This window comes from Protopterus annectens, chromosome 4.part1, assembly GCF_019279795.1.
Source record: "Protopterus annectens isolate FY-2018-M chromosome 4.part1, PAN1.0, whole genome shotgun sequence".
NCBI classification, from domain to species: domain Eukaryota; kingdom Metazoa; phylum Chordata; order Ceratodontiformes; family Protopteridae; genus Protopterus; species Protopterus annectens.
This window is the reverse complement of record NC_056734.1, coordinates 443,470,272-443,495,135: the sequence shown is the minus strand read 5'-3', so window position 1 is coordinate 443,495,135 and position 24,864 is coordinate 443,470,272. Positions and strand designations below refer to the sequence as shown.

Here is a 24,864-nt window from a genome sequence, read left to right as displayed (position 1 = left end):
GCTGCTGTTTTTTAAGGTAGTTTGTAAACCATTGTAGGGTGGGGGAGAAAAATTAAGGTTGAAGAGTTTGCTGAGTAGTAGGGAGTGCAAAATGGTGTCAAATGCCTTTGATAGATCGAGAAAGAGAGCTGAAACCAAGTAACCAGAGTAACGAGCTCTATTTACTGTGTCTAAGAAGGAGATGAGGGCAGTGTTGGTGCTATGTCCCTGCCTGAAGTCATGCTGAGTGGGGGACAGAAGTTGGTATTTAACTAGGTGATTTATGAGCTGTGTGTGGATGCACTTCTATAATATTTTAGAGATAGGGGAGAGAATGGCAATAGGATGGAAGTTGGAGATGTCAGAGTTGTTGCCGCCCTTGTGTAGAGGAATGACAAATATTTTTTTCCAGATTTCTGGTATGTAGAATTCTTGAATGGACATATTAAGGAGTATGCTGATAGGGTAGGCTATGAAAGGGGCTGCTAGTTGGAGGTATTCTGCAGGTAGATTATCAGGAACATTTGTGCAAGGTTTTAGTTTGTGAAGTAGTTTTTGGATGGTGTATGTGGTAATGGGTGATATTGAGAAGATGGGCATGGAATTTGAGGTATTATGGGCTGATGGTGGGATCAATGTGTCAGGGTTGATGGGAGGGAAGGTAGTAGTTAGATTGGTGATGATGTCAATAAAGTATGTATTGAAGAGTGAGGCTAATTCAGAGGGGGTTTTATCTGGGTTTGGGCATGGGGTGTTGTTAGAACTTGGATGGAGTAAGGAACTTTTTTGGATTGTTTTTGTGCTGATTTTGAACAGATTGTATGTACTCGTTTTTGTCTTTGACCACTAAGCATTTAGCCTGATTGTGAAGCTGTTTATATAGTATTAGGTGGGAAGGAGTTTTATTTTTTTGCCAGGTTTTCCATGCCTTGTCCCTAGAGGACATAACTTGCTTTGTGGCCTTTGTTAGCCAGCAGGCATGTTTTGATTTGACTCTCTTTAGTCTTAGGAGGGCTAGAGAGTTTAGGGTTGAGAGAAATGTAGAATTAAAGAATTCAACAGCATTGTTGAATGGAAGGATTTTAAGTGGGTTCCAGTTTGTATTCTGCAGGATGTCACTGAGGGTGTTTTGGGAGAAGTGAGACAGATCTCTGGTGTATCTGTATTGGTGAGTGTTAGTTGTACAAGTGGGTTTACGTGTAATGAATGCAGGAGAGTGATCACTGTCACTATCAGGGAGAATGCCTGAGGAGGAGATTTTATCAGGGTCAGAAATTAGGATCCAATCTAAGGTTGAGCATTTATTTGTGTTCTTGTTTGGTCTGGTGATGTCAGTAATTAGTTGGGAATATATGTGTAGGCTAATATTTGTGGAGAGACTATTGTTGGAGGTGTCTAACCAGTTGATATTAACGTTGCCTAAAATTATGGTTTCATTTTGTATGTTAAGGCTTGTCCAGGCCAGAATTTCTTCTAGAATAGGAATGTTGTTTCCTGGGAGAATGTATATTACTATGATGCAAAGGTTTTTGTGGTTGTTAAGTTTGAGAAACGTAACTAGTAGTTCAGCAGATGAGAAAGAGGGAATTGGTTTGGATTATGTGTAGATGTTTGACAATATTAAGGTGACACCTCCACATTTTTTTGTGGAGTCTGTCATTCCTAAGACAGGAGTAATTTGGAGGTAGAATTTCAGAATCCTTGAAATATGGCTTGAACCATGTTTCAGTGATGGCAGTGAAGTCAGGTCTGTGCTGGTTTTGCCAAGTGTGCGGGTGGGGAATTTTATTCTTAATGCTCTGAAGATTAACAGTGATAAACTTTAGGTTTTTAGTAGAGGTGTGGTAATTATGAGAAGGAGAAGAAGGGCCTGGGTTGGGGTGTATATCACCACTGAGAGCTTAGTTACGATAAATTAAGAAGTTACTTGGGAAGGACTTCTTTCTTATGTTGTTCAGGTATTTGTGGCCTTGGTGATAAGAAGAGTTGTGGTGAATGGAGAGCAAGGTAAATTTATTTTGTAGGATTAGACTAGTTTGATACAGACTAGAGGAGATGGCAGTGTAGCTTGGGAGTGTGTTAGTAAGGACAGATGTGGTGGGGGAGGGTGGCTGGCTGGGTTGTGTGAAATGATGAAAGCTTTAGAAGGAGAGATAGGTGGAGGGTGAATGTATGGAGAAATATGATGAGTGTGAGGGACATGGCTGGGTAGTGTTAGTTCTAAGTTGCTGGGGTGAGTAGAGATGAGTGTAGAGTTAGGGGTACAGGAATTAGAGGTAATGAGGCCTGTATGCTAGCAGGATGAAATCAGATGGAAATGCAGTATAGTGGAATAGTAGTAGCTAAGTGTGGATAGAGGAGGAGGTAAAAAAGAGGGGTAATAGAAGAAGGACGTTATGTAAGATGAGTATGGCTGCTGAAGAAGGGAGGGGTGGAGTGGAGGGTAGAATAGCAAGCATTTGTTTGTGAGCCTTCCCATTCAGGTCCCAGTAAGGCCTCATTTCCCTTACTGCTTCTTTTTTCCTTTCTAATGAACAACATGTTTTTGTGTTTCTTCTGGCCCAGCTATTCACACTGAGGGACATTCCCTTTATCATGTTTATCTTATTTATGTATATTCCATTTATTTGTTTGCTTGATTGTCAACTGGTGAGACAGGCACAAATGTCAGTTATCTGGTATAACTCAAGAACATTGCCTGTTTAAGTGACTTGCTTAAAGTCTTAGAGCAAGCAAATGGTTACTGAGGAAACCAAACCCAGGATTTCATGACAAATCTTAGCAGCAACTCGTACCCTTGAAATCTGTCATAAACTACCAAACCCTGCTGTGTGAATACTCATTTTAATCTTATCACACAGTGAGTTGGGTTCTCTGTTCACTCTATATTGCCAAACATCTCCTCAGTCATGCTATCATATTGTGGCTTGCTGTCCTATAATATCAAGACTTGGTAACTTTGTTTTGCTTGGTGTCCAATTCCCCATAGTGAACCACATTATGGTGTGCTTATTATTAGCTAAGGTGTGGTGTGCTTACTATTGGCTAAGGTGTGGTGTGCTCACTATCAGTTAAGGGTGCTCTTGCCTTCAGTTCTCATACCTGCCTTCTTTGTACAGAGGGAGGTGTGTATAGCAGGGCTTCACTAGACTAGCTGAGTGGTCTAAGAAGTTCATATTTTGTGTAGCAATGTACAAGAAACAAGAACCCTAGAAATGAGTACCATACAGGAAATAATGCACTAGACCCCACTGAAGGAGGGAAATGAGCAATCAGACAAAGACTGAGAAGGTTTATGGAATCCTCCCTTTTCTCATCCCCTCCTGTGACAGCTGGCTTATGCACATACCTCTCAATCATCCAGATTTTTGTCTCAAATTTTTCGTCTGTTCCTTGTAAAATTTGTTGTTTTCTGGTAAATCACTGAAGACTGAACTCATCAAATAATGACATACATTTGAGTTTCAGACTTCATATCCTTCACAAAATCCATGTTAATACAAGACCTGTTATTCTAAAAACGTTATACATTTATAAGAACAATATCTGTCCCTATTTGTATTTATTTATTTATTTTATTTTATTTTATTTTACATTTGTTTACTGGGATGGTTCGACTGGGTGCAGGCCTGTTTTCAGTTTAGGCCCAGACAGAAAGGCTCCATAACACAGTTACAAAGTTTGATCATCACAGGCAAAATTCACAATGTTACAAACAATTTTCAAAAGTCATAGAAGCAAGAGAGTGGCAACATACATAGTTACTGAATTTAGAGTTTGGGTGGTTTTGTGGACATAGTAGTAGTTAAACATACATAATAAGTACTATCTAGGATGTAATATCAGGTCTTGATCAGAAACTACAGATTCCTGGTGGGTAGATAACTAGGTTGGGTTAGAGGTGGAGCAAGATGAACAAGGAAGAGGAGGCTGAAAATAGTAGTGGGAGGAAGGTAAAGAGGCAGATATACTGCAGTTAGAGTAGAGACAGTGGAGGAGGTAGTTTGCAGATAGAAGAGAGTGGTAGGAAGGAAGTGAGTGGAGCGGGTGTAATAAATAAGCAAATTCTAAGGGGGATGACTAGTGCAAGGAAAAGAGAGCAAGGGACTTGGTGAAATTAGCCAGGGCTGATACAAGAGCAGGACCAACTGTTTGTGAGGTAATCTTTTAGGAGTTTTTTTAAATTGTGGTGGGCTGGTAGTGTCTACAATATGTTGTGGATTAGTATTCCAGATCTTGGAAATACAGTTGGAATAGAGGGAGCCTCCAACTTTATTGCTGCTTTTGGAAATGTTTAGTAGTGTTTTATGAGAAGATCAGAGTAGTCAAGTGGTAGAATAAGGTTGAAGCATCTGTTGGAGGGTGAGGGTTCTTTCAGGTTGGTGTATTATTCTGTGGGTGGAGATGAGTTGGGTGTAGGTTAAATGATGGGGAAGTTCTAATCATTTTAGTTGATGTAGGGCATAACAGTGGTGGAACCTGACTGGGGAACTGGTGGTGAATTTAGCTATTTTATTGTAGGAGGAGTCAAGTTTATTTAGGTTTGTTTTGCTTAGTTAGTGAAGATGGGTGAGGCATAAAGTAGTGTGGACAGGAGATGAGTTATAGATATGTCTTGTCTGGTGTGGTTAGGGAGGAAAGGCTTGATTCAATACATAGACCATAGTTTAATGTGAGTCTTCTTAATGGATTGTGCTAGGTGTTAGTCAGATTTCATTTTATTGTCAGTTAAAACTCCTAGTAATTTTGTTTGGGAGTCAGCTGATATATTAGTGTTGGTGGAGGGGTGTATTTGAAATGTCACTGGAGGACTGGGTGCTTTGGTAGGGTGAAAGAGCATCAGTTTTGTCTTGGATGTGTTCAGTATACGTTTTCCTTCAGCTGACCAGGTTTCTACTTCAGAGACGGACTGCTGTGTAGTGATTTCTAATTGTTTTATAGAACATGCAGCACAGGTAAGGCTTGAGTCATTTGTGTTGGATGAGTGAGGCAAGAGGGGGGATTTGTGTAGCTGGTTAGTGAAAATAGTAAAGAGTAGGGGACCTAGGATAGAGCCTTGGGGAACCCCTGTTTTGAAACTACAGCTGAGAGCCATTTGACCACTTGCTGTTGTCTGGTAAGGTAACTGTGGAACCATGATAGGGAAGAATGGCTAAGATTAAGTTGGAAAGCTCAGCAAGGAGTTTCTGGTGTGAGACTGTATCAAAGGCCTTAGAGGGATCTAGGAAGATGGAAGAAACAAATTTACCCTGGTTTCTGTGTTGATTTACAGTGTCAGTGAAGCTAAGGAGGGCAGTTGCGGTGCTATGGTGAGGCCAAAACCCATGCTGTGTGTGAAATAAGAGGTTGTTGGATAAAAGGTGGATTTAAAGGTATCTGTGAATACACTTTTTTACAATTTTGGAGAGAAGTGGAAGAATGGCAGTGAGTCTATAACTGGATAGTTCAGTGGAGTTACCCCCTTTCTACAAGGGAATGACGTAGGATATTTTCCAGTTTAGAGGAATGTAGCTTTTTAGGATAGAGCAACCGATCAGGATAGAGACAGGGAAGGCAATGGCATCTGCAGCTATTTTTAGGAATTATGTAGGAAAGTTGTCTGCTGCTAGGGTGGTGCGTTTGAGCTTACTGAGTATTTTTTTATGGTACAGATTGAACAATTTTAAAGGAGTAGGTATTACAGGCCTCATTATTGGTAGTTTAGATAGTTGGTGGGGTATTTAGGTGAGAGCAGGTAAGAGAGTGAATTCAGCTTGTGAAGCAGGGATTGAATTGTGAGGCTATGCTATCAGCTGTAGGAGCTGTTGAAGGTTTGGGGGTGGTTATTTTGTTTCTTGTTGATTTTCTAGTGTAACCAGTCTTTGTCCCTTTGAGCAGATTTTTGGTGTTGTTTGTTAGTCATGGTATATAGTGATTTTGTAGTCGATCAGATCTATGGGGGGGAGGGTTAATCTATTTGGGATGTCGAGAAAGCTGGTATTAAAGTACTGTAGAACAGCATGTAGGTGAAAAGTTTTGAGGGGTGCCACATAACATTGTTGTAAAAGGGAAAGGAATGTTTGGGCATTAAATTTCTTCTTATTACAGATTATCCGGAAGCATGATTGCCTGGGTGGGCTAAGGTTGTATCTTAGTAGATAAGTGGGGAGGTGATCACTGATACTATCAGGGAGAGCCAGCTTGGAAGGTTGCTGATGGTTTGCTAGTAAGGGTCCAGTCTAGAATAGAATGTCTGTTGGAGGTTTTGTCTATTCTGGTTGCTTCTTGTATGAGACGGGAGAAACCATGTAGGTTTATAAAGTTGGTGGGGTTATTGAGTTATAAGCAGACCAATCAGTATTGAGATCACCCATTATGATGGTTTCTTGTTGGAAGGTTTGGGATATCCAGTGAAGAATGTCTTCAACTGTGTTAGGATTGTCACCTGGTGGGATTTAGATGGCAATAACCATTAGATGTTTGTTATTGCTGACTTTTAGTTTGGTGAGTAAAATTTCAATGTTATTAAATGTGGGTTTGCTTGTGCTGATGAGTTCTATTTCTAAATTTTGTTTAAACATTATGGCTAATCCCATTCCTCCCCCTGACAATCCCATCTGTGTAGGCTGTAGCCAGGAGGGAGGATTTTGTTATTTTTAATTTCTGGTTTAAGACAGGTTTTTGTCCGAATGGTTATATCAGAGGAGTATAAGGAAAGTAAGGCATGGAGTTCATGTACTTTGTTGACTATTCTCCTTAGATTTATATTAAGTAAGAGGAGAAAGTGTCCCTTAGCAGGGGTAGGGATGGTAAAGCAGTGCTGTGGGGTATAAGTGGTGGCTAGGTTTTGATTATTTTGGGGGCCAGGGTTAGGGCGTATATCACCACTGATGTGTAATTGTGATAATATGTTTATGATGGTTTTCATGAATTTGGTTAGCAGTTTGTTGTGATGAAGAATTGTTTGAGGTTTTAAGTAAATATAGTGTTTAAGTGGGAAGTAGTCTATGTAATTGATGTTATAGAGATTAGATGCAGTTTTGGGGTTGTTTTGTGGTGGTGGTTATTAGAAAGGTGTCGCAATGGTTGTAGTAGTGGTGTGGTAGGATGTTTGATGGTAGGTAAGAATGAGCCAGATAAGGCTTATTGTTTGGAGGAATATAATTTTTATTGTAATAATTTGAGGAGATGTGGACATTGTGTAGTGACAGAGTGGAGAGATGTGAAGTGTGAATGAGTAGTGGTGAGAAGCAATTATTAAGGGATGGGTTTTGAGATAGGTCGTTATAAGTTGGAAGTGACAGTGGGAAGTGACAGAGATGTGATATTAGTGGTGAGAGTGTTTAAGTTGGAAGGGGGAGGTAAGGGTGTTAAGAGAGAGAGAGAGGCAGGAGTGGGATGGACTAGACACTTAAGGATAGGGATTTTTGGGCCTTTGCCTCCCTGCCACCATTATCTTAGGCTTTATCCAGATTTCTTATCCTAAGAGGTTGAGAGGTATGGTGCTGCATCTTGGTTCAATAACTCAACCCATGCACTTTACTTTGCAGATCTGAATGCTATAATAATCTGCTTTGTTCCGGAGAGTTCCATGTCCCCTGTGAATATGATTTTCTTTTTCCTCTTGCACCAGTTCTGCATCTTTCTCATGATTTGGTTATCACTATTTCTTCTGAATCTTTTGAATGATTAGCTATATCTAACTCCCAGCATTCCCTTTGTGCCTGATGACCAGAGCTCTTACCCTCTGTTTCACTGCCTTTTGCTTTACCTTTTCTAGAGCTCACATCTTACAAGTGGTTTGACACAGACTGTCACTACTCCACCATTTTGTCATTTCCAGTTGATATTGCAGTAATAGGCTTCCCAGTCTGTGGCCTAGTATAAACTGAATGAGGTTTCAGCTCATTAAGTTTACTTCCCCAGATTAGAACTCCCAGATATTTTCCACTGAGAATCATTGCCTATACAGTGTCTATCAGTGTACTGGCAGTGATTCACAGTTTTGGGGCTTTTCATTTTTCGCTACAATTCTGTGACCATGAAGTTAATATTTATTTTATTTTATTTGTTAATCACAGTAGAACACTGATCCATCTGGATCATTCCCAGGCTCAAAACAGGGAGTTGATGACATACATCCAAGTGATACATCAATTAAAATGAAGAATATAGCATTATGAAAAGAATGCAGTATAGTAAATAAAGATACAGATATTACATGGTTATTTCAAATATGTAAATAGTGAAGAAGTATATTTGTAGCAGTTAAGGTAATACATTTAATATGTATATGTAAGTAATGAGAGTGTAGGGGTACTTGCCTATCTCCAAAAAACAAGCCATATTCCTGTGGGCATAGCACAGGTAGCAGTTTTGCTTGTTACTTAATATTCTATTCCTCCTCCATAATAGAATACCTTTAGTAAAATAGCCACATTGCCAAAAAACAAAATATGAAAAATGGTTTGTTTCATCCAGATGACACTTTGCCCAATGCAGAATGATCCCAGGATAACCAAATCACAGTTACACATCACATTTGTAACTTGCCAGTGTTGAAAGGACCTGTACCAGAACACCACCACCTTCCTTTGAGTTTTTGGTTCTGCAGACCTTCATTTTCTTATACTGTCCCTTCAAGTTGTCAACTTTGTAACCTGTTTCATACCCTTTTTGGTCTTTAAGCTTGGCCTACTTGTTAGATTAGGCCTTATGGTTTCAAGAATAGCTTCTCCCAAGTTTTGTTGTGACGCATCTCGCTGCTTCTACCTCATCGTCTGGTCCTCTCCTGCATAGGCATCAGTCCATACAGTCTCCTCATTGTTCCTAGGATTGAGCTACTCCACTTTTTTAACCCTCCTTCCCTTCCTGTTTTCTTATGGTATTCTGCCTGCAGTTCAGCTGTCCTATCCTTCTCTCCCCCTACTTTTCCATCAATATGGGCCTGCCCGTTCCTTAGCAACTCTCTTCCCTACACAGTCTTATTCCGAAACTCCTTGCTTAGACTGCCTTTGTGCCTCTACTATTTCTGCAGAATCCTGTATCTTCTCTTCATTAATTCCACCTAGAACCTGTTATTATTTCCATTTCTCATCTGTGGTTCCATGATCCTGTGTGGCAGCATTATTTTTTTGATCTGCACCTGCTCCCACTCCCACATTCCAAACCTCAGGCAAGATCTGCAGCCATCCCCTTCTCCACACAAGTCTCTCAGCAAATGTAACCTGTCTCAACCCATCTCATTTTTATTAACCCTTGATCTATTAGTAATTTTAGCATCTTCTACTTAGTTGGACCTAGCTAAACTAATTTAGTAGTAATTTGCCCAGTTTGTGAATCATAACAAATGCATGCATAGCCAAGAAGTTTTTAAATGAATGTTTAGAAAATTAAATAATATATGTATAACAGAGTGTCAATTTCTTTGTTAAAGGTAGTAAAGTCTAAGTTAACCAGAATTTTAGACTTTTAACTTAGTCTGTCATAAGATTAGTCTTTATTATTATGCATGCTTTAACAGATTCAGCTTTAATAACGAAATGTTGCACTACCATAGGTTACTGGAAAACGGAAAAGCCACGTACATCAAGTATGCACATGGATGAGGACGCAGTCTTTGCTAATAATCAATTACTAACAACTCAAGATGGCATATGTGAGTGTTCTAACAAAGCCTAGCTGTGTATGTTGAACAGAATAACATAAACTTATTTTACAATCTGACGCTGTATCTTAGCATGAAAATTCTTGTCGAAACTAACAAAAGTATTTACAAAACTGAATACAGAAGTGCTAGTAATTTCAATGAATTTATCTTTCCTGAGTAACATTTAAATTGCTGATGTTTGTTTTTGCTTAATACATGTTTTCTGGTTCAGATGATGTAAGAATTGTATTATATAAGCAACAATTGGGAGAGCTGTTTATTTCTGATTCTGTTAAGGTAGTTTCTGCTCGCAGAGTCCAGGAACGAAGTTTGACAGATCCTGGATGAGATTATCAGGTATTGGTATGGAAACTCAGACTTCTAATAGCTATTGAATTGGTTTTATGTAGTGCATGGACATGTTCTGAATTGTGTTATAAATACAGACGTTATTGACTGAGAGTCAGAGACATTGTCCACACTCTATACGGCCAATTTAAGAAAGGGACTATGTTACATACCTTATTCCCAGCTCAGATATAGGGTTTTGACATTGTCCTGAGGCTATCATCCATACTGTTGTTGGTAGAACATAAACTGACGTGTTAAATATACTTATGTTGCACTGAGTGATATTGCGCATATTACAGAAGATATGGTATCACACACCAGACATCAGGGCTAATGAATGTAGTTCTGATCTCTGAAGTTTCCTGCATGCACTGATGTGCAGAACCATATTTGTGTAGTATGAGGACAGCTCATTCCAATTTAACCATAATAGGGTCACATAACATGGCTTGTAATAACATAAGGAAATTGCTTTTGTAACTAGTTGAAGATATATATATGCGTGTGTGTCTGTGTGTAGAGGGTGTATGTGTATCTGTGTGCGCACACACACACACACACACACACGCCTTTCTCATCTCTTTCTCTCACTATAGATATATATTTATATATATATATATCCACACACATACATATGTGTGTGTGTAAAATAACAATGTACATATTAATGCTTTCACAACATCTGCTGCCAGACATATACCATGCAAGTTTGTGCGTGTGTGTGTGTGTGTGTGTGTGTGTGTGTGTGTGTGTGTGTGTGTGTGTGTGTGTCTCTAACATAAATGTTCCTACCTTTCCTAAGAGCTGTGCAAATGGGTATACATTGCACTGCACCAGTGAAGTCATTCACTGGGGCAGAAAAAAATGAGATGCAAGTGAATGGTTATTTGCAGGAATTCTGAATGAGACATACAGAAGTGCCTTTATCTTTGAACTCCGATCTCACTTAGTATGAGGCACTGGTCTTTACTGTTGAGCACACACACACACACACACACACACACACACACACACACACACACACACACACACACACACAGTACTTGCACCAGTAAGATTGTGTGCTACATGGCAGAGGCAGTGTTCTTGGTATTACTTTCAGCAACCATTGTAGCAGTGTAGTAGCAGCACACTGTTGTGGTGGTTTTAGCTGTATATGTAGTATCATTTTAAAACATATCTGCAATATGAATATATTTATGTACACCAAGAAACTGACTAAGTGAGTAGTGGACTAGGATGAGGCTTCCACACTGGAAGAAATGGTGTCCAGGTGGGGTAAGGCAAGCCACTTCCAGAGAAACATAGTTATTTACCCAAAGGCAGGATTACACACCAGAGCAGCCTGCTGAGCCATTACACATTATCAAGTGATAATGCTTTCCAGGGTGGGCATTATGAGGGAAATCACAGACCACCAGATGTTTGTTTAGGCCCAATAGAGGAGGTCATATCACTCCTGGAAGGTCCATTATTTCTCTTATGTCCATCCTGGAGAACATTATCGTGTTTAGATAATGGGTTATCTGTTAAATTGTTTTGTATTCATTTTTTCTTTTTGTTTATTTTATTTATCCTTTGTTGACTAGGTTAGTCCCACTAGGCTAGCAGCCTGTTTTCAGAGAAGTCTTGAGGTGGTATTTATACTATTACAAAAAATTTGGCCAGGACCTAAGGGAACTTCCCCTACTCTTCCATAGGGGAGAGCATTCTCTGTGATGCCATTGTCTTCTGGTTTGCATTCCAGGTGCGAAGGTGGCCCGGAGAAACCAGAGGAGTAATAGAGGAAGAAACCTTGTTGAAGGAGCTGTTAAGCAGTTTGGAAATGGTAGAATCACTACCAAACATGGAGGCGGATGCAAAAATTGTCAAAGTGCCTGAATCAGAGGAGAAGGAGAATGTGGAGCTGAGTGATGTGGTAGGTAAACAGCTAGCTGATACCAAAGGGGTGTTTCAGCAGGAGCTGTTTGAAAGTGAGTTGGAGAGTCAAACAGGATGTATTATTACAACCCTCCAGCCTGGGGGGGGGGGGGCTGTGGGATGATTATTTAAAGCAGTTAATAGATCAGAGCGAGCCAGAAAATGGGGCAGCAGCATCATGGAGTGAGATAATGGAGAAGATAGAAGAAGAAGGAAGAGAAGACCTATCCACAAACGGTTAAAACAGGAGAAGAAAAGAAGAAGATAAGAAAGGATATACCATTCGAATAAGTAGTAAAAAGGACAAAGGACGTGACAGGTAAGACATCTGGGACTTCTGCAAAAGATGTAAGATCATTTATTTTGATTAATAAAGAGACTTTTTGTGACTTATTTGAACATGGCAATATATGGAGAACGTCTTAGGAAATTACGGGTTAAAAAAGAATGTCTATCCTTAGTCAGAATATGCTATTCAAGCATGTTTTAGACAAACTAAGAAAAGGATAATGGTACAGTTGGGAACAGAAGTAGAAGCTGCTGAATTAAAAATACATTTAATGGCTGCAAAGAATATGTGATGGACACTACAAAGATTTATGATGAAAGAGGACCGTGGACTGGAGGTTGGGAATGTGGGGTTATATTGAAAATGGAAAATAGTGTGAAGCACATATCAAGTGTTATAAATGTGAATGGTAGTAGAGGTTTTCTTAAATATAGGAGTCAGCCTAAAACCTGTTGTTTAGTTTTTTTTCCCAGTAAAGATGTTTACTTGATTAGTGACTGTAACAAAAGGAAATGTTTTATATGTGAACAGACAAGGCATGAAGCAAATACATGTGAAATGAAATGTGAAAAGTATGGTAATACAGGACATGTTTGGTTAGATTGTGAAAATGAAGAGCAACAAATTGTAGAAGAGGTTATACAAGATGTGGAACAAGAAAAAGATACAAAATTAAATCAGAATGAGGTAGGCAAGATTACAGATACAAATGTTAAAGAAGGCAAAAAAGGAGAAAAAAAATGATAAGTAAAAATAAATTTTGGATTTGCAAATAGTGAAAGAAAGTAAGAATTGTATAGGGAAAAGAGTTAAAGGAAAAGAAAGCACAAAGGTAGGTTAGTTAAAGAGAATAAAAAAGGTAAAGGATGAGTACCTCCTTTTATTTTCTCTCCTCTTCTTTATTAGAAACTGAAAATATTAGCTATTAATATGAATAGTATAAAAAATGTTGAGGAGAATTGGCATATTAGAATGGTGTGCGTTATTGGAGGCTAATATGATTATATTGGAGCATATTAGATTATTAACACTGGAAGAAAGAGTACAAGTAGAAAAATTATGGAATGGAACTGTTTGAAATATGGGAAAGGAAATGTGTTTGGGCATATGTATATTATGTCAATATAACATTAAAACATTAGCTTTCACAATAGTGGAATTAGGATGCATTACTAAAATAGATTTACGATGGAAAAACATTTCAGAATTATTTCCTTATATGTATAAGTCATCAAAAAAGAAAGGGAAGAAATATTTAGAAAGTAATAGAAGGACATTTAAATTGTAATTGTAATTTAATAATGAACAGAAAAAAAGATATGATGTTAAAATTGTTAATGGAATCATGAAATATGGCAAATTATATGTATGGGACTATAGTAATTGAACTTATAAGAGAAATGAGAGTATGACTGAAATTTATTATTTTTTGATATTAGAAGGGTTAAAAATTATACAGCAAGGTGTGACATAGACTGGATTTTCTGATCATTTAGCAATATGGATAAGAATACATGAAAAGGAAGATTATCTAAAAATAGGAAAATGAATTAAAAGACTAGATGAAAAAGAAATAGAACAAGATGAGAAGAAAGTAATATATATACACTGTGGGAGAATCATATACATATGAGAGAAATTTATGAAAATTGGACCACATGGTGGATTAGCTAGTTTTAACTAGTCAAGTATTTTTTTTTAGAATGTATTGAAAACAAGAGAATGAAAGAAAAAGCATATACGATATTAACTCAAGAAAATTTCAAGATAAAGTAAAAAAAAGAGATTATATTCTATCTGAAAGAAAAAGAAATCTATGAAAAGAATCAAATAAAGACTGTTATATAAAGATATTGTTTTCAAGGGAAAAAAAGAAGTAACACCTTATTTAAGTAAATTAGTTAAGAAGAAAAAAGAATAATAACAGAGTTAAAGAATAAAGAAGGCATACAAGTAAAAACACAGGAAGGTATAAAATAAATCATTAAGGAATATGTATTTGATTTATATATCAAAAAAGAAATAAAAAAACAAAAGAAAATATGAAACAAACAAATTAAATATGGAGGATAATATATATCTAGAGAAAAATATAAGTACTGAAGAATTAAATGAAGTGTTAAAAGACATAAATATGAAGACATCAACAGGCTTAGATGGTATTGAATATAATATGTATAATGGGATTCACTTTATAATCTTGACATACTGAAATGTCGGATTTCAGTATATCAAGACCATAAATTCGAAGCAGAATAGTGAAAGTGCATAACCACAAATTCAGATATGTCAAATTTGTGGTTATGCTTTAATGGTATGTGATTTGGAGTGTATGTGTGGGTCATGTGTGGTTTTGTGTGTGGATTTAGGTGGAATTTAAGGTAAGTGACTAGTTTGTAAGGGTTTTAGGTAAATGTTTGAGTGTATGTGAGTGTGTTTGGAAGTTGTATGTGTGGGCTGGGTAGGCAGGTAAAAGTATGTGTGTTTAATGGTTGACTGTGGTGGTGTTTGTATGTATGTGATGTGTGTGTGCAAGGGACTGTAGAATGTCTGGTTGTGAGTTTGCTGTCTTTTATTGTTTGCTGTGATCTTGGAGTTAGAATATATAAGTGGAGGGGCACAACCCCCCTGCTTATTTGTAATGTAGGTTTGTATATGTGTGTTTTTTCTTTTTATTTGGTAGTGTAGTGTATGTGTAGTGTGGTTAAGGCGTGTTTAAATTTGAGATTTTAAGTTTTGCTGTTTTAAGTTTCATGGTTTTGGGCATTCTGTGTTTTGTGAGTTCAACTTTATAGTCTTGATATACTGAAATTTGACATTTCAGTATTTCTAGATTATAAAGTGAATCCGTATAATGATATGGAATATTGTCAAAAAGCTAAATTTGTAGAAGTATTGAATGAATGGTTGGAAATGGGAATAAATTATAAAGTAATATGTATAGGGGTTATAAAATTTATATGGAGAAAAGGAAACAAAGGTGATATAAGTAATTGGAGACCTATAACTTTAAATAATATAGATTATACTTTTTTTTGAGAATCATAGTTAAAAGATTAACAAACAGAATGGAAAAGTTATATGAGTAAATTGTACTTGTCAAAAAAGGTAGAGGACCACAAGATTTGTTATGGATTATTAAAGAAGTGCTGGATGATATCATAAATAAAAATGTTAATGCAAAAATTATGATAGGAGATTTAAGTAAAACATATGATAGAAATCAACATTATTATGGGTTATCTTAAAGGCATATAACGTTAGTAAAAGAATAATAAAAGTAATTAAATCAGTTTAATGTCAATGGATGGATTAGAGAAGAGCTTCAAATAAGATCTGGAATTAAACAAGGATGTCCAGCTAGTAGCATTATATTTTCATTGATTATGATAGTAAACAATATTAATAAAATGACAGATAAAGCAGGATAGAGAATACTGAATGAACTACAATTACCAGTAATGTATACCCATGTGGATGATATTGTAACAATCGCAAGTGATAAAGAATATATGGAAACAATCATTCAAAAGGAAAATGTATTATTAAATGAAAATAGATTATATATAAAGAAAAAAGTAAAGGTTTTGGTCTGATAGGAAACATAAAAGACATAAAATGTAATATGGAGTTTATACACGTTTTGAGAATTAAGTTTCGACAAAATGTGTATGTAGAAGAACAATGGAAAATATTATTTAAATAAATAACAGATATGCCATTATTTTGGAAATCAGTTTGATTTTCATATAGGAATTAAGCTTACTTGCTAAATATGATGGTGATAGGAAAAATTGCTTATATAGCAAATAATTACACAATTCATACAAAATATGAACAAGAGTTAATGAACATATTATTTTCTTTTATACAGGGTTCCGGGTTGAATCTTGTTAAGAGGGGAATATTTATATGGAAAAAGTGTATACAGCATACAAGAACTTATGTAAAGCCTTGTTATATAAAAGAAGAAAATATTACTGATATTATTGTCAAAAATAAATATCAAATGTTTTGGGAAAAATGGATGCAGGTAAATGACTTAAAGAAGATGTAAATGAAGAATTTAAAGAGTACCAAAATAAAATCATGTTATAGAAATTAAAAACAAAGTTGATAATGATAGAAAAGAATGGTACCAGAATATTATGAAAACTTTATTATATTGATCTTATATTGATCCATGGAAAGTAGAAATAGAAAAAAGAAAGGCAATAAAAATGAGATTTGTTTGTTATAAAAAAGATTCATGAATGTAATGATTTCTTATGGAGATTGTCCATAAGAAATTTGACTGTTAAGACAAATATGCTATGTAAAAGGATACAAGATAGAATATTGTTCTTGTGGAGAATATGAAATTACTGAACATGTGTTTTTGAATTGTATAGGAGCCAAAGATTTATGGAATGAAATATATAAATGTAATACGTTAAATGGATAAAAAAGTGGAACAGATAAACATGAATATGATTGAATTTGATTTCTATGGTAGTAAAAAATAAGAATAAGCTAAAGAAGTAGACAGAATTATATTTTATGCTATATGGACAATATGTACTGAAAGAGTTAATGAAATCAAGTGTAATGGGAAATGGGTGTTGGCAGATATTTTGGAGATTCTGATTGTGGACTTAAGGGTGGGGGACACACACTTAAAACAATGTATGAAATGTCAAAGTTTGTAAACATATGTAAATATTAAATATTGTACATAAGCTATGTATATATAAATAAAAAAAACTACTTGTAGTGAGCAGTGAGTGAGCATGCACATACCATTCCTAGTGCAATGGCAGCTGGGAGGATGGTACATGACATAGAGAAGATGGTGGAAGGCAGAGAGGTGAAATGCCAGTGCTGTGGAGAGTACCAGTAAGGTTGTGGTAAATAGAGAAGTATTTTTTCAGCAAAACATTTTCTGAAAAAGAGGAGTTGATAAGCAAGTCTTGTGTTAATACAGCCCTCCAGTTGTGGCAGCAGCAAAATGGTGTATTGAAAGAAATGTTCATGCAGAGCAAGCTAGAAAATAAAGGAGATGTTTCCTGGGGAGACATTATGGGTAAAATACAAAAGAGGGAGCAGAGTCTATTCTGAAAAAATGGTGACATGAAAAGGGATATCGTATGCAGAAAAGAAAGAAAGCACAGGGGAGCATCACAAAAAAAAGAAAGTAGAAGAAATTGTGAATGGGAAGTATGTGATGAGGCTTCAAAACAAAGAAGAAAAAAATACTAGATAGGTATAAAGTTTGGGACAACTTTATGTTTTTTTGAGTGTTAAAGCTCAAGAGATAAGAGCTTTTATTCTTATAAACAGACAATTTGTGGCATTGCACTTGAGACTTTTTTTTGAAAATTTATTTGGAGAATATAAAGAATAACTGTAATCCTTGGAATTTATATGTAATAAAAGCATTTAACTGGAAAACAAAAAAAGAAGATTCATGTACAATTTCAAATGGAAGTTGAAAGAGGAAGACTTTAAAAGGACATCTGAAATGTGTATGCAAAGAAGTACTGGACATTGCAACGGTTTATGACAAAGGTTGTTATGGACTGGTGGATGGGAATGTACTGTTGTGCTAAAGATAGAAAAGGACAAAATCATAAATGTTCCATGTATGATAAATGTTGACGGAAATAAGAGTGTAGTGAAATACTGAGGATGACTCAAAACATCATTTTTTTGTGGAAAAGAAGGACATTTGACAAATGACTGTGACAAAAAGAAATGTCATCTGTGGGGAGCTGGGTCATGATGCAAGAAAATATTAATTGAAATGTTATAAATGTAACAAAATTGGACATTTGTTGATGGATTTTAAGATTGAAAATAATAATGAGAGTGAAAGAGAAGAAACATTAGAAGTGGTGGAATTAGAAGATAAATTAGATAAAGAAGACAAAGAAGGGGAAAAGGTAGTAAAGGAAGGTTCTGAAATAAGTGATGAGGAAGATCTAAATTGGGAAATAGTAAAAGAAGAAAAATAATTCTATTGGGTAAGGGTAAAACATAGGAAAAGAAAAATTAAAAATGTGATAAACATAAAAGAAAAAAAGAAAGGAACAGATGAGTAATAAAAAATATATAATTTCTAGAAAGTTAAGGAAAAGAAGAGAAGATAATAACTTCAGAGTACTTTCTGTGAATGTTAATAATATTAATAATATAGTGAGAAGGATAAGAGTTTTGAAATGGTGTAATAAATGTGATGTAGATGTAGTTGTTTTAGAAGATGTAAAAGTCTTAAGTGAAGAAAGTTTACAAACAGAAAAAATATTGGGGGTGATTTGGAATTTGAGAAATGACCAGTGTTCAGGATTGGGAATATTTTCTATAAACAGAGTAAAAATATTACATCTGACTTTAGTAAGAATGAGAAGATTAACTATTGTGGATTAAAAATGGAAAGAACAAGAATATAGGACTGTAGCAGTATATGCACATGTTACTTGTAAAGAAAGAGAAAGTTTATTTCACCAGATTTTGATTTATGTAGTGATAAATATGAATAATATGGTGACAGGAGATTTTAATTGTGATTTAAGAGTTAATCATAAAAAGAAAGGAAATAATATAAGAAAAATGTCAGATGTTATGAGATGTGATAAATTAATACTCTGAGATAAAAATTCATGGATTTACAGAAGGGATGTTTACAGAACCAAAATAGATAACTTCATAGTATTGGAAGGATTAAATATAGGAGGAGAAACAATTGAAACAGGTTTTTCAGATCATCTAGCAATGTGTATAGAGATAAAGGAAAATAAGGAATACATAATAGGCAAAGAAATAAAAGGGATAAATGAGAAAACATGGGATGAAGAAGGAAAGAGATTAATAATGCAGTTATGGAGGGGATGATATTATGATGAGAACATTCTATAAAAATTAGTCTGAATGGTGGATGTTTTTTAAGATTAGATATAAAAATGTTACAGTGGCATATGATGTAAGAAAAATGGACAAAGAAAAGTGTAAGAGAACATAAAAATGTGCACTGAAATACTTAGAAAATAATAATACACATTATTTTGATAAAGAAAATAATTATATAGAAAAAATAAAGACAAAATTAAAAAGTTATTATTCAAAGATATTTTTACAAGGGAAAATAAAACAAGTAGAAGCATATTTAAGTAGAATAGTAAGGGATATTAGCAGTGTAATGTCAGAAATAAAAAGTGCAAAAAGAGAAATGGAAAGAACACAGGGACAAATTATGAATATAGTAGTACAATATGTACAAGACATATTTAAAGAGAAAAAAATAAATTGAAATCATATGGGAAGTAAAAAAAAGTTTGCAGAACAAGAAAATTAAGATTTTGAAAATGAGATTTCTCTATATGAAATAGTAAAATTATTAGGCCAAGTGAATATAGAATTGGCTGCAGGACCAGATGGAATAGGATATGAAATGTATAAAAAATTAATAGAATGACAAAAAGAATAGTTCTTAAAGATTTTGAATGAATGGTTAAATGAAGGTTTCATTTATAAACAATTATGTAGTGGAATATTAAAATTTATTTGAAAGAAAGAGGACAAAAATATAATGAAAAAGTGGAGACTGATAGTAATGAACAACGATTATAAGATTTTTATGAAAATGCGCAAGAAATTTGAAACAAAGATGAAGAGTATTATGGGTGACAGTATATATAGCAGAAAAGGGAAGGGATGTCAATAATTATTATGGGTAGTAAGACAGATTGCGGATGGTATTATAAACAGAAAAGAAGAAGCTAAACTTATGATAGGGGATATTAATAAGACCCATGATACAATAGGACATGAAATGTTATGGGCAATAATGAAAAAATACAATATAAGTGAGAAAATCAGGAAATTATATATCTCTGATATAGATATAATAAAGCAACATTTTAGTTAATGGTTGGTTAAGTAAATGGGTACATTTGAGGAGGGGTGTAAGACAGGGATGTCCAATGAGTTGTATACGCTTTGCTTTAATTATGAATATGATTATATGTGATGTAAATTATAAAATGAAGGAAGCAGTGTATGCAACACCCGACGGGTTAAGAATTCCAGTTATGTTAACTTATATGGAGAATATTACAGCTATTGCAAAAAAAACAAGATGTGGATAAAAGAAGTATTATTTAAATGAAAGTTTAGAAACAATATGGAAAACTTTAAACAAAGAGAAAACTAAAGGATTAGTAGAAGTGGTTAAGTTAGGGGGACTGTAGTTTACAGTGAATTAAATCTCTGTCTTAGGTCTAAAATTTGGGATCAAGAATGTAAGCAGGATTCACTGGAAAAAATAATACAAGCGTTAAAAGATTTTTCTTTCTTAAAAAACATAGAGATTATCATTTAGGGAAAAACATTGTTTGATAAATTCAGTTCTAATGGAAAAAATAACATATTTAGCATGTGCATTTATATTGCCAATGCCATTTGAAAAAGAAGTGTTGTAAATATTTTTTTTTATTCATATGAGGTTCTAGACTGAATCCGGTAAAAAGAGGAATTCTGTATGTAAATAAAGAGGAAGGAGGTTTAGGGTTAATTAACCCAGTGGTATATATTGCTTCACTAAACTTATATAAAGTGTTAAAATGGATAAAGGAAAAAGATGAATGATTAGTTCTAAAAATGTTTAAATGTAAGTATGACAAATTTTGAGATAAGGAAAAGGGAGCAAAAGAGAAAAAGAAGGCATAAATGAAGAAATATTATCAGGAAAAAATATTAATGTGGAAAATAATAAATGAAATAGAAAAGGAGTGAAAATATGCCATGAGAATATAATGATACAATATTATTTTTCAAACCCTGGTAAAAGCTAGTAGAAGGAAATATTAAAGCTATAAAAATAACAAATAAATAAAAAAGTAGAGTGTCAAGATTTTTTCTGGAGACTGGTAATAGATAAATTACCAGTGAAAGCAAACATGGCATATAAAAATAAAAGTGAAAAAATATTGCTATATCATGGAGAAGAGGAAACTGCTGAACATGTGTTTTTGAAATGTATAAGAGTAATGAAATTATGAGAAAAGTTATGTAAAGGAAATTTCTTTCAAGATATAAAAAATAGATAAAGATAAATATGTACATGATTAAATATGAATATTATCAGAATAGAAGTAAAGAATATGTCAAAAGAACAGATAAAAAATGTTTTATATTTTATGGATTGTATGGAATGAAAGGATAAATGAAATTATGTTTAATGGAAAATGGATTTTGGCAGTGATACTGAGTAAAATCATATGGTAGTTAATGAAAAAGGAGTGGGGATCTAATGAGGATAACACCTGACATAATGTATGAATGTATAATAAGTAAAAGCAGAAAATGGAGAATTGTAATTTTGTAAATATGTAAATACTTTGTAAATATGTGAAAATTTTGTAAATATTGTTTTCTCTGTATAAATAAAGGACCCATATTCTTTTCAATAGTTGCCATGGGATCTTTTACATCTACCTGAGCTATCACCAACTTAAGCATATGGGGGCTTGGTTTGGCATCTCAACCGAAAAATGACACACTCAAGTGCAGCAACCTATCTTATGCTGCACTGCAATGTCTGCAACTGATGTACTTGATGTGAGAATAAAATCCACAGCCTTCTGTTCCAAAGGTGTGTGCCACCTGTTGCACCGCTGACACTGCTTTGTTATTGGTCACTTGCTTGGGACAAAAATTTTACATTAATACCCTGCTGCAGAATGTTCTTTTTTCAATAGGATGTTACCATTTATTTCTCCCATTATTAAGGGCTGTATTAAAAAACAAAAACAAAAAAACAGAGATAGCAAGGGATATATAGAGCAGTAACTTGTCATCATTGGAAGTAAATGGGAATGGCTTTTCTCTTGTTTAGAGGGTCTTTGAGTCAGCGCTCTACAGTCTTTTAATGTATTCAGTCATTACCATAAAACTGTCATCATCTCTCTTAGTGAAAAATTCCAGACTTTCCCTCTTCCATATTTTTTGCAGAGTATGAAAGTTATTAGCTTGCACAGTTGTGACTTGTTGCCACATCACAGAGATAGTAAGGCAAAGGATAGTCAATTGTAGTTTTGTTATTGAGTTTAATTTTGCAGTTAAATGAATAAAAACATTTTGCTAGCAAATTTTCTTTTGTAATGTTCTTTATATAAATATTTCTTCAACAGTTAAGTCTTATGAAAACAGTTTCAGTTTATTTGTTTATAACCTTCTTCTAACCTCAGAAAGACAGAATTGGGTCTATGGTTAATCACTGAACCGATCACCAATAAATACACAAGCACCAGGAACCAAAGTGGAAATGGTTACAATAAAGGCTGTCTTCCGAAATCACAACACCTCCAATAACTCCACCAAATTCAGCAAGGTTCAAACAATTGACATTCCACCAGTGGTAGTGTGACAATGACTTTTATTGAACACTGACAGATATACACAAAAAAACAAACAAGGAACACTAAATAACTGAATATTATATTAATCAATAATAGGATTTAGCGCTTTCGTCTCCCACTGGAGACCTCATCAGAATCAATGCATGAAATGAATTTGACTCCTTATATACTACCCACAGTTCAATTAATAGAATAATTGAATAATTAGTAATTCAAATTCAGTAAAGTTAAAAATGTATATTCCTATATATATACATTATACTTTGACTCACACAAAAGAGCAACAACATGCACACATGTGTACATGCACATTCAACGAAATTAATATTGCGCACATGTATAATCGGAAAAAATGAGTATTGAGCACATCTTAACATATAAACATGCATAATCAATGAAATAAAATGAAATGAAATGAAGTGAACTGAATGGGGCTGGCTTGCTACATTTAATTGCTGTAAATCCTCCTATTGAGGCAATGTTTCACCATATCAACATTTTGTATGCATCAATCTGTTAAAAATGCACTTCTTTTCATTCATAGCCACTAGTATAAAATTTCATATATGTAAAATATCTCACTTTTACCCACTGTAGTGTGACCTCAGAGTTGGTATATATAGTTGGGGGGTGGGTGAGTGAAGCCCCACACATGGGTGGGTTTGAATACTGTCATTTGTGAGATAGAGAAGTGTTGGCCAACTAGTTATGTTCCTCTTCTCACAGGTTCAGTGAAGTGCTCATTCGATGGATGAATGTTTGATGATTGTGTTTCAATGATGTACTGTTCAATGGTTAGTCTGTTTGATGATTAACCATTGAACAACAGAATTAAGGTATAGAATTGTGGGTGGTGATCAACACCAAAAATTATAGAATCTCTACTGCCTAGTCTTGGTCATGCAGGTTGAGATGCACACCCTGAAACTCAAAAAGAATCCCTAACACTTACATAAACTGCCTGCCACAGGTAGGCCATTTTATAAGATTGCTTAAAATGTTATTCAGAGTCAGCTTTAGCTGTAGTGAGGAAGACCTCTTTATCAGCTAATTTATATGTGTCTGAATCATCCTTAATTACTACCAGTGCTAAAGAGTACATTTTGGTGGAAAATGCCACTGATGCCCCATGTATCATATAGGCATAGGCATTCTTCTCGTTCACTTGGCACATATAGACATTCAAATATAAACACGGGCATATGCACACACACACACACACACACACACACACACACACACACACACACACACACACACACACACACACAATCTACATTATCAATCCCCTGCTAACCCACCTTCTGTAACCACCCAGGCAGACAAGCACTCAGGTGGACAATTACACACAAACACCACACACACAAACAAAAATGCACACACACACACACACACACACACACACACACACACACACACACACACACACACACACACACCACTATCCATTGAACTTTGCAAAACATAACTGAAAAGTAGCCTCTCCCTTTGACTTTTATGGTGAACCATAGCTTTTTGACTATGTTAGTTCATGCAGTCTGTTCTCTGAATAGTATAGCAGTGTAAATTACTTAACAAAGGCATTTCCAAGGGAAAGCACATGGCTAATTAACACACACACACACACACACACACACACACACACACACACACACACACACACCACACACCACTATCCACTGAACTTTGCAAAACATAACTGAAAAGTAGCCTCTCCCTTTGACTTTTATGGTGAACCATAGCTTTTTGACTATGTTAGTTCATGCAGTCTGTTCTCTGAATAGTATAGCAGTGTGTGTGTGTGGGTGTGCGTATTTCCAAGGGAAAGCACATGGCTAATTAACATTAGCCACTGCACAGGAATACCTCATTATCCTAAAATGTGGTTGTCCACCACAGTGATTTTTCCAGCCATGGAAAATCACTGCAATGGGCCTGTCCCTGAATTATGGTAATCCTTTCTGAATCACATGGATAATTCCTTTCTGAAATAATGCAAAATCTGATAAGGAAAACATGCTGTAACATTCATGATTTGTGACAGGGCAGCAGGTGGAAAGTGGAAAAAACTGAAAGATGCATGCTAAAGCTTTTCCGAGCACTCCTCAGCATCTATGCAGTATTACAAGATTGTATTTTATATAGCATATATTATGGAGAAAGGTAGGTTAAAAAATAAAAAAGACAGCTGGTTGCACAGGTCCTAGGGTAAAAAACTGCCCCAATCCAGGTGTATGCATTGATGCCAGGACTGAAAAAAACACAGCGTCGAATCATCAGGACAAGGAAACATTCCTACAGCA

At 35.2% G+C, this 24,864-nt stretch overlaps 1 protein-coding gene across 7 annotated transcripts in view; it reads left to right on the top strand.

The window, feature by feature from the left end:
- DOCK10 (dedicator of cytokinesis 10) overlaps window positions 1-24,864 on the top strand; it is a 2,344,342-nt gene that overhangs the window by 2,075,720 nt on the left and 243,758 nt on the right. For 5 of the 7 annotated variants that reach the window (XM_044070265.1, XM_044070268.1, XM_044070264.1 and 2 more), the window contains one exon: window positions 9,518-9,616. The exons of the other annotated variants lie outside the window; for them this stretch is intronic. In XM_044070265.1, the coding sequence (XP_043926200.1) occupies window positions 9,518-9,616 (99 nt within the window). The remainder of the gene's footprint in view (window positions 1-9,517; window positions 9,617-24,864) is intronic. 7 annotated transcript variants of the gene reach the window in all.